Raw genomic sequence first — 11684 nt, 5'->3', positions numbered from 1 at the left:
GGACTTTTGGCCCCTAAAAACCCTTAATTACGTAATACATGACAAAATCATTACACTGCTTGGATGCATAACTGTGAGATAAACATATTTGCTTCTATAACCTTTCACAAAATATCTCTCAGTAAAGGGCTACATATTAAAGACTTTAGAGCCATTTGGTTCCCTAAATTTAGGGGCCAGCCCCTTTTTCTTGACATCAAATGAAAGGTCTTGTAAATGTAAACATTTTTTGCATTACATGTTTTAACAAAATATTTTTCAGAAAAAGATAAACTAAGAAAACCATAAAAAATTACGACGTTCTTTTTGCCTCAATTTTCGGGACCGGGCGAGCTTTAACGCCTTTTGAGCATGACAAATATGAATGCCAAATTGCACATCTACAATCTCTTGCCTACAATCCCTGAAAGTTTGAACTCAATATCTTTTACCGTTTAGGAGGAGATCCCTGGACAAGCCGACCCTCTGAAAATCGCTAAAACGTCATTTTCTCAAGAACGGAAATGACGTCATCAAAATAAAAAAATGTATATTAAGTTCGGACTAATATCTATTAGATCTGAAAGTTTCACGAAAATCGGTTCAGCCATTTCCGAGAAATCGCCTGCACAAACTTTGTAAGAAAAAAAAAATAATAATAGGGAAAAAGAAACCGAACGAAAACAATAAGGTCTTCCGTTGGAAACGGAAGACCTTAATAATAGTGAAAAATAGAGAAAAAGAAACGGAAGACCCTGGTTATAATTATTTATTTTTTTTAAGAAAATACTGAACTTCCATCAACATTAATTTTAGTATTATACTATATATAGTAATCATAAAAATCTGAGCCAGTTCCACATTTTGCAAAGTATACTTTTGACCAACAATGAAACACATCTATAGAAAAGCTGTTTGTTGTTTATACAGTTATATTCTTAAAATGATCCAAGTAATCATAATAATACTAACGAGGGCAAATCACCAATCATAGTACCTTGTCTAGATAATTATTACAAAATTACCCAGACGTTGATTATATGTGTTTGTCTAATTGGTTTAGATTTGGCTTTGAATTATACTATAAGGGCGATAAAAATAATCCGGATAGAATATAGAAATATGATATGTGGTGATTTTTTGTAAATAGAAATCAAACCTAGTTGACACAGGAGGGTGTTAGGTCTGTTCCCTTTTCCCCTATTTACATTGTTAGCCCATTGTTTTTCCAAGGAGGTTGGCGCATGATCAACAGTATATCTTATCCCTCCATGGAAAGAATAAATGATTACATAGATTCAGAGCTGTGTTCAGTCAATTATTCAACTTTTGATGATACATTAAAAGTAATTTCTGCCAAAGGTGAAAAGGCGATAAAGGCAAAAATTAATATTCCGGATACAGATGATAATGATGATGTTCTGGCAAAGATTAAGGACCGATTATTTGGTTTCATATCTTGTAATGCTGACATTGATCTAATGTGGTAGCAAACTAAGAAAGAAAAAAATTAAGACGTAAAATTAACAGTTCAATTGCAACTTTTATTTTCCAGCAATTGAAGGTAGAAGAGCAATCGGCTATCCTGATATATCTGCAAATCAAAGAAGTATATACTGCATAGATAAGTTCATTTCATTGGTTTCGGCAATTATGTGTTTATAAGTACAATCAAGTGTGCAATCCGAGTAAAAAATGATAATGTATCAATAAAGGTTTCTTGGATATTTTCCCTTTCATCGATCTTAACTGTACTCCTTTAAAGTAATTGTATTTTTTATTAAAATTGTCCAAAGGTGACATGGAGAATAAACTGGAACAGACTATAGTTTAAATATCAAACGGCGTGTCGCATTGCTTATTTAATATCACTGCACCAAAACGAAACAAGGTTTTCTGAAAATGTGTAGTCGATATTTTTACAAGGGGCTTTTTATCGATTATTTTTAATAGACGGGTTGTGTCTCCAGAAGTCATATGACGATTAGCCAGGACCTAGAAATATCACTAGGACAGAGATGGCGTACAGGTTTGTTTTGAAAAATGAGATTTCAGATAGTATAATCAATCGTTAGAGATGTTAAAGATGTTAAAGTACGGCTTGGGGTAAAATGCTGACGATGGACCCTCCACTTTGGAGGGTCCATAGTGGAGGGGGTGGAGCTTGGTATGTCAGTCTTAATTCTGAGTCCGTTTGATCTGTCATTCCAATTAAGTTATCAGCAACAAAATGGGGCACATTGTTTTATTTATATGACTTTTAAACACAAGCACATAAAACTTCTCTCCCCTAATTGACGATGACAAATGGTGGCACTTTCATTTTGGTGCTGGGTTTATTGTTCATTAGTTCTACACAAGATGTATATACCCGGTAGTAAAAATATTACAGTTGCATTATTGCTGAAATGGACAAAATTTTTAAAATTTATAACAGCTTATGAATTTTATTCTACAAAAGTGTAAGTCTTGTAAAAATAATTAATTTATTTTATATTACATTTCCTTTAAATGTCCCTATGTTCTGAAGATAATTGTGCTGAAATGTCTAAATGCACTATGACATGGCGAGACATTTCAAACACCGGACATTGTCTCCGACAACAATCCGCATTGTTAATACATATTTTGCAACGAAGCTGACACTCTTGGTGACTTGGAATTCGGACTCGGATATTTCCGATAATCATACTGTTTGAGAACAAGATCATTGGGTGGTTTTCTAAAATTTTCTGTGAATAATTGTCCACATCCATAGCATTTTTTTTACTATTAATATATTAACATTTGTTACTCGGGGAAAAAAGATAAATCTCTCCCAACGTTGAGGTGAGTTAACTTCCTGTTCACAGTCTCACTGGACTCAGAATAATTGTTACACAAACATAGAGTAATTTATGTATCCTGATAAAGTTCATTTGAAGTTGCTAAATTCATTAAATGTAAGGACCTCCCTCTCCTTTTTTTTCAATTTCTAATAAACAACCCATATGTTTTAGCTATTAGGTGCATGATGAAATTGGAATGACAGATCAAACAGATTCTAAATTAAGATTGACACACAAAGCTCCACCCCCTCCACTATGGACCCTCCAAAGTGGAGGGTCCATCGTCAGCATTTTACCCCAAGCCGTTAAGGCACAGATGTAACTTCGTTGAGATCGTCATTGCATCATTGCAATTAAGAAACATCAAAACTCCCGTCATTTGCTTCTGCGATGATGTTAAGCCAAAAATATTAAAATAACTTCAAGTATCAAACTCCAAAACACATGGAGTAAGTCTCTTCTTTGATTTACAAATATGTTTACTTTCGAATAGCAGCAGACAAAAATTTGGTACCCTACCCTTTACGATAAATAATATTTAATGTCATGTATGATTGCCTTCATCACTACAATTAGATAAAAACTTAAACCGATAATGGTATAGGCATTCGGGTAAGCGATGAGGCTTATTAGTCTTTTGTTGATTTCTTACTCTTGGTCACACCAACGCATGTTTACCAAACAAGATTCTATTGAAGTTATTTAGCTTCCTGACAATAGTTTTCTATCATATGCTGCAGATTTTTTACCTAATAAATACTGCTTAATTAAATTTTGTGAATTATTTCAAGTTGGAGCACTGATGATTGCAGCGATGAAGAATTAGATGATAGATTTGTATATAAATACGGTAAAAATCGATCAAGGAAAGGACAATCTCGCACACAGAGAAAATATTCAGACTTCAATAACGATGATTTTTCTGAAGAAGACGTATTCAGAAAGTTGGTTTTCTCAGGTGGTTTATCAAGCGTACCTCAATATATGGAGGACAATTCACCTGGGGTAACATTCAAACGATGGCTTAAAGGACGACGGAAAAAACTATCAGTTTACAAAAAACGAAACAAACCTATTTGTATCGGTCCCTTTTTAAAAGAAGCAACACTGTGTTTTGAGCACACCAGCAGAAATTGTCGCCGCTTGAATTGCAGCCATTTTCATGTTTGTAGTTTCCACCTAAACGGTGTTTGTAAACGTGGCAAAAGTTGCAAGAAAGGTCACAACTTTGACGATGATCATAATCAACAAATAATAGAAAATCTTGAACTGGAAGAGTTTTCGGATGAGGACATTCGGACTATAATTCTATCCAGATACCCACAAGTCTGTCGCACTGAAGCATGTTCTCTTGGAGAAGATTGTCCATACCTTCATATGTGCTACAATTTCCTCAAGAACAAATGCGAGGTTGCCAACTGTAGGAGAGGGCATTCTCTTGACACTCTTCATAACAAATGGGTCCTAAGATCTTACAGAATGGGCCGATGGTCGGGTGAAAAGTTAGCTTTGTTGAAAGCGTTAATAAACATGCCACGACAACAAAAACAAATTGACTATTCTTATCAAGATACACATCTTGGTTATACCTCTGGATCAGAAGATATGTCCTGCGAAGAAACCTACCCAGCACAGCGGACAATTTTAAAAGCAGAGACCTACCCAAAACAACCATCAATTTTAAAAGCAGAGACCTACCCAAAACAACCATCAATTTTAAAAGCAAGAAACGAGAATGTAGAAATGATTAAAGGTATCAAGCTACATAAATCTTTGATTGAAATTGTTACTTTCCAGACAAGAAAAATAAAATAAATTCTTAAGCAAGGAATTTAATAGATTTCTTTTATAAACAGATATTTCAAAATCCATTAGTGTTAAAAACTACAATGGCCACACAAAAGACATCTGTCTAGATCATCTGGTAGGAACCTGTCCAGCAAGTGCCTGCAATAAGCACCATACCAGTCTTCCCTACCTGTGGCAAATTCACTTCTTTGGTGAATGGTTGAGTTTTGATGAAGAAGAAAATCAGTCTTTGGAACAAAGATATTGTAACATGGAAGACACGGCAAAGGGAAAAGTATGTTTATAGTACATTTTGAGTACAAAACATACACCGGTTTGCTCACGCTAAGTGGAAAATGAATTGTAATGAAGAAAAAAGTTCAAATGCAAATTCAAATGGATTTTAAAATGCATTTCCTACATGTACTTTTAAATTACATATTTTTTTTGTTAGATTTTTTCAAAGGGAGTAAAATATGAAATTACCCTTAATTTTAAAGAAGAATACGGAACACGTGCTAGCCATTTGGGATCCTTACGCCTCTATATACGACGGCTCTCAACAGCGTCGTTTGCTACGGAAAACGCTCCATTGCAGAGAGGGTCTTTTCACACGCAGTGGAGGTGGTACTTGAAAAATGATTATCACCAGTGGATGTGTTTTGATAAGGTACAAAATCAGAGAAATATCAATAATAAATGTCAAACACCTGTGCTTCAGCTAGGTTGATGATGCGACGTTTAATTTTAGTTTGATAATGATGATTAATTATAAACTAAGTTTTAAGGTCTGTTAATGCCACAAGTTCAGAACAAAGAAAAAAATCACTCTGTTAAACATATAGAACTTAATTATAGGTACAGTATTCTTGACTAATGAATTTTCTACATCTTGAAAATGTTATACTTTGAACATTAAATAAATTGCCGAGTAAAGTTTATGGACAGAGTAATAGGTCTATGAAATTAAAACATATTATTTCAGTTGCATTTGACAAATGCCACCTGGGTCTTTGTTACCATTTAATAAAACATCTAATGTAGGTCTTAATTGCCCCCACACTATTCCAAGAATTCCATGCTACAAATTTTGCGATTCAACAGACATAAACTGGTTCGCAGAAATTTATTCTCGCGACCAAGCCTTATCAACATCCGTTTTAACAACATGAAAATAACTGGTAAGCGGCAAGAATTGTTCGCGACGACGATAGAGAATAAAAGATGGTTGACAGTGCTTTACAGGACTACTCTAGAGATCTAAGGAGTCTTTGATTTTCATTAAACGATGAACGCAAGTTTCGTTATTATAGTTGTTAACTTTTATTTATTTTTTCTTGTTTAAGGATGAATTGCAGTATACTTTAGAAAAGAAATACGTCACAGGACAAAAGAGCTATTTATTCACCAGGGAGAGTCATAAATTCAAATACAGAATCAGTTTTGCTGATTGGGAGCAGAAAAATCTTGATACCTTAAAAGTTCGGAAGATTTTAAGACGACCAGTGTTCGTGTCTCGTACGGACATAGTATCCCAACAATTGTAAGTCATGTCAAAGTGTGGCATTTGCCTCTGATAACTATCTTTTTTTTCTCTACCTTTGATTTATCTTATTTGCTAATTCTTTCGACGGTTTTAGCAAAATAAGGAGAATTTGATAAATTTCTAGTTCTGAGAAGATATTAAATTGCAGAATTTAAGAAAAAAAGTTTAAATTATGTTTTGATAATTATATTTTCCTTGCAATGAAAGTATTATTTGAATGAGACAATAGTTAAGTATTAAAATTTAAAACAATGCGGTATTAACAACCCATGCCTTGATTAAAATTTATTCTGAAACATTTGTCAATTACGATGCTAGAAAACAGCTAGATAAGCCAAACCTTTCCTATAATCCAATTTTTCTGAAAAGTTTATATTTCGTTCTCTAAAAAACCTCAAACCTTGATTACAATTCATTCTTAAACATTTGTCAATTAAGATAGTACAAAAAAGATTAGCCAAACTTTTTCTATAATCCAATTTTTCTGAAATTTTAATATTTTGTTCTCTGGAATGACACTGTATATTTCAAAATATTGAAAGAAATATTTCAAATTTTTGTCCATATTGCCTTAAACTTAACATTTCCACCTCTTTTTAGCGAAGTGTAAAACGGAAGAGCCATTGTTAAAATTTAAAATGCCAACAACTTACTTTTGAATGTATTGCAAATATTTGTGCTGCTATTTACACAGATGACCTGAACTTTACTTAAGACACTAAAATGTATTCTAACTGGTTATTTAATGTAAATTCTGGTGTAATATAACGCAAGAATAACGATTGATAATGACCTTGAAATTTGATTTGCATGAAGTATATACACATGTGATGATTTTGTCAATTCCAGGTCTTTACTACACAAGAAACAAAAGTTACACATTTTTAATAATATAAGGCAAAACTGCAAAAACATCGAATGAATGCCACTCAAATGCAGATTTCGAAATTATCAAAATACCATGTACAACGAATTTTTCTGGTTCAAGTTAATATTGGGTATGATTTTTTTCTTGATAGTTGGATTGAAATTAACTTTTACAAAATATTAAGCCATTATTTTGTGCATCCGAGAAACTATTTCAAATTTAAATTAATTTAACGCGTGTTTTGCACTACCTTATTTACATTACATCGTTTTTATGAATTACTGTAAACGTAATATATTTGACGTGTACGATAATAAGTAGTGAATGGTTTTTCAACAAGATAGCGTGGATTTGAATTAGTATATTACCAAATATAACTATTATCATAAATATATCAGGCACGTAGCATCTGGGGGAAGGGGGCTACCGCCCCCCCCCCCCTTCCGGCCAACTTTTTGGCGGCAGACATTTCGTTTTTAGCTCACCTGAGCTGAAAGCTCAAGTGAGCTATTCTGATCACATTTTGTCTGTCGTCCGTCTGTCCGTCCGTCCGTCCGTCTGTCCGTAAACTTTTCACATTTTCAACATCTTCTCAAGAACAACTAAGCCAATTTCAACCAAACTTGGCACAAATCATTCTTAGGCAAAGGGGATTCAAAGTTGTAAAAATTAAGGGTCACACCCGTTTTCAAGTGGAGATAATAAGAAATTAATGAAAAAATTCGAGAAATTTTTAAAATTCTTCTTCTCAAGAACCATAAAGCCAGGAAAGCTGGAACTTGTGTGGGAGCATCCTCAGGTAGTGAAGATTAAAAGTTGTAAAATTTATGACCCCAGGGGGTAAGGTGGGGCCACAATTGGGGCTCGAAGTTTTACAAAGGAATATATAGAGTAAATCTTTAAAAATCTTCTTCTCAGAAACTAATCAGCCAGGAAAGCTGAAACTTGTGTGAACGCATCCTCAAAAAGTGTAGATTCAAAGTTGTGAAAATCGTGACCCCCGGAGACAGGGTGGGGCCAAAATGAGGGGTCGAAGTTTTACATAGGAATATACAGAGTAAATCTTTAAAAATCTTCTTCTCGGGAACTAATCAGCCAGGAAAGCTGAAACTTGTGTGAAAGCATCCTCAGGTAGTGTAAATTCAAAGTTGTGAAATTCATGACCCCCGGGGGTAGGGTGGGGATACAATGGGGGCTCTTAGTTTTACATAGGAATATATAGAGTTTATCTTTAAAAATCTTCTTCTCAGAAACTAATCAGCCAGGAAAGCTGAAACTTGTGTGGAAGCATCTTCAGGTAGTGTAGATTCAAATTTGTGAAAATCATGACTCCCGGGGGTAGGGTGGGGCCACCATAGGGGTGTTAAAGTTTTACATAGGAATATATAGAGTAAATCTTTAAAAATCTTCTTCTCAGAAACTAATCAGCCAGGAAAGCTGACACTTGTGTGGAAGCATCCTCAGGTAGTGTAGATTCAAATTTGTGCAAATCATGACCCCCAGGGGAAGGGGGGGGCACCATAGGGGGTGTTTAAGTTTTACATAGGAATATATAGAGTAAATCTTTAAAAATCTTCTTCTCAGAAACTAATCAGCCAGATGATTCTTTATAATTGTTAAGACTTTGTCTCCAGTACAATTCTTCAGCCTCACAAGAAGGTTCAGAGTTTGATGTAGCTTTATATACCATATATAAACAATTGTTAAGGATCTTCTTTTTGAGAACTGCAATACTCAACATGTGATATGACTATAAAATCATCCTGTTAGAAAAGGGACTAATGATTATAAACATAAGAATAGCCAGGGGGGAAATGGATTTTATTTATACAGGATCTACATGTATTAGGATCTACATGTATTTTTGTACATTGTCCAGTAGTTTTGTATTTTGACTACATTAAGCTGATTTTATCATTCCTATTGTTCCTCAGGTGAGCGATGTGGCCCATGGGCCTCTTGTTTACATTTAAAAATGTGCAATATCATGCCCCCCCCCCCTTTTGTGGGAGCATGTAAGAAAAGGAAGCGAAAATAGGGAATTAAACAGTTAATTAGAAATTGAAGTTAAAAGGAGTCCAACCCCCCCCCCCTCCCTCCCCCATTAGGATTTTCAAGGTTTAGAATTTTTTTTTTTGCTTGTCAAGATTTTCTGGATGAGCCCCCCCCCCCCCCCCCCCCCCCCCACCAGGGTTCAAAAGATGCTATGTGCCTGTTCATTGTTTACACATTTACAAATATCTTAACAATTGATTTCGTGAAAGCGGTTTTCCACTAAAAGTGTATTAAAAGTGTATCAACAGTATTTTTTTTCCTCTTTTATTGCTACAATATACGTGTTTCTTAGCAACATATATTATTATCCTAGATCAAAATTAGTATCTTTTATGTCTATTTCAAATTCTTAATATGAATTTTACAAACCATTTTTACAAAGTTTAATGTATCTGATCAAATATATTTTCAGTCCAGAAAGATTGAGGGTTGTTTTTTCTGATGCACATCCACCAGAATGGAGTTCATTAGATCTGGCGCATGAATTCGAGCTAGTAGAATTAGAGGAAACACATACAGAATTCAGCAGTGTGAAGGCGGCGTTTTTAGCAAAATTAGACGAGAAAGGCATCAATATTTGCAACATTTACCGTATTCAGAATTTAGCTCTATGGAATGAGTACAAAATGTAAGAACTAACAAAATTTTGGGTATCGTGGTCTTTTCACGTTTATATTTTATATTAATTAGTTTTCTTGATGACAGGAAAAAACTGAACCTAGAGAAAACTCATGCAAAGAAGAATGGGAGGCTTGACGAAAGAACCCTCTTCCATGGCACCGATTCCTACGACACTTGTTATGGAATATGCACGAACAATTTTGATTTCCGGTTGAGCGGCAAAAATGCAACCGTATACGGAAAGGGTTCTTATTTCGCCGCTTCGGCTAAATATAGTCACAACTACACAAGAGGCCCTGTTCATCTAATGTTTCAAGCAAAGGTCTTGATAGGGAGCTACACAAAAGGAAGCGGGGATATGACCTGTCCACCAAATATTCCGGGAGAAGGACACAGAAGATATGACTCATGCGTCGATAACACCACTAGTCCATCAATATTTGTCGTCTTCGACAGAAACCAATGTTACCCTGAATATTTGATAGCTTATCAGAGCAAATCTACCACAACAACTGCAGCAACGGTGCAAAGCACATATCAAGCTGTAACAAACGCTAATCAATCGGTTTGGGGAAGGACCACGCACCATACAAGTATTGTTCACAATCGTTCAACGCCCCTTCAAAGCCAGTCACAAAGTATAGGCACTGCATCAACGAATTTTCCGCGTTCCATCTCGAGCACATCCGTCGCTTCCGTCGATTTAAATAAGCAGTTTCAAAATCGTTCTCAAAATCAAACATCTGTATCATCGATTAAAAGTACAGCATCTACTGCCGATGCAAACGGTTCATATAGGGCTTATCCTGCTTTAGGGATTAGCACTGCGAATACAACCACAACCGGAGGACCTCAGAACTCCGTAACCAGCCCGTCTCCTCCTGTCAGTACAGTACCCCACAGAACACCATCATTTAGAGTTGTGTCCCAAAACACCTATCCTTTCGAAAATCCTAGATCAAATTTTGCAGGAAAAAAGAAGAACGGTTGTACAATTCAATAACAGAAATACATTGCATTTTCAAAGCACTGACTTGAATCCCAATAGTGCTTATACACGCATATGATATCCACAAGAAATGATTGCTTGTGATATTCACATAAAGACACACTTTCCATGTCCAATTATTATATTACCTAAACAAATGATGTTAAAAGTCTAGCCGTAAAACCAAACAGTCCATGCATTGTTTAGTCCGGGCTTCTTGTATAATCTCTCTCTCTCTCTCTCTCTCTCTCTCTCTCTCTCTCTCTCTTGCCCCGGTAAAACCTCCACTACTAAAAAGGCAAACAGAAAAAATAGCAAAGAATAACGATACGTCTTACCATTAGGGGATGTTCGTATCGAGGTCTCTGGTTTCAAACGCTTAAACAACTCATTTTGTCGACATAGACATCGCATGTCGACCTGAAAGCATATACAATGGACACAGGGCAGCATTAGCCGCAGGGTCTACATGTATTCGTGTTGTTCCTTCCTGGTGTATTTGGACATCATGTTTCTTTAGAATTTATTTTAAGAACGAATCAATGGCAACGTTGATGAGAGACATAATAACACAGACGATACAAATTGAAATAATCTCAAAATGGCCTTACGAGGTGAAGAACGAAGGTGTTTCAGGAACTTGTGCACGCTCAAGATTTTGTCAGCGCTAAAAAAATCAGCATGTAGTGAAGTGGTATTTGTTGTTGAAATGCATGCTTGTATGTTTTATGAAAAATAAAGAGAGTGGTTGTGTTTTAACCCTCTTTTTAAAAAACTTCTACGCCTCTTAAACCGCACTACATTGAATTTAGTGAAACTTTGAGGTATTAAGGACACTTTGTAGATGTATATACCCAGGAATGTTTGATGGCATTATTTTTCAGGGGAAATGTGGCCTTTCTGAACATAGAATATTGGCCCTATATTGAAAGTAGTAATGAACAGTATATGTAAGCCCAGATCCTCCTAATTTAAATCAATCAAGTAAATCTTTATTTGTAGGCATTTGTA

The 11684-nt window shown here is 35.3% G+C and overlaps 1 protein-coding gene across 2 annotated transcripts; it reads left to right on the top strand.

The window, feature by feature from the left end:
- The first annotated feature begins 1850 nt into the window (after positions 1-1850).
- LOC105338731 (protein mono-ADP-ribosyltransferase PARP12) lies at positions 1851-11428 on the top strand. Of its 2 annotated transcripts, XM_066080059.1 has the most exons (7): positions 1852-2008; positions 3599-4560; positions 4664-4890; positions 5050-5265; positions 5942-6138; positions 9477-9692; positions 9770-11428. In XM_066080059.1, the coding sequence occupies exons 1-7, from the start codon at positions 1998-2000 to the stop codon at positions 10686-10688; spliced, it is 2748 nt and encodes a 915-aa protein (XP_065936131.1). In that variant the 5' UTR covers positions 1852-1997; the 3' UTR covers positions 10689-11428. The 2 variants fall into 2 exon arrangements, with proteins under 2 accessions (XP_065936132.1, XP_065936131.1); XM_066080060.1 differs by lacking the exons at positions 9477-9692; positions 9770-11428 and adding an exon at positions 6991-7200 and having other exon boundaries at positions 1851-2008.
- Positions 11429-11684: the final 256 nt, after the last annotated feature.

This window comes from Magallana gigas, chromosome 3, assembly GCF_963853765.1.
Source record: "Magallana gigas chromosome 3, xbMagGiga1.1, whole genome shotgun sequence".
Lineage (NCBI taxonomy): Eukaryota > Metazoa > Mollusca > Bivalvia > Ostreida > Ostreidae > Magallana > Magallana gigas.
This window is presented reverse-complemented; position numbering and strand designations above follow the sequence as displayed.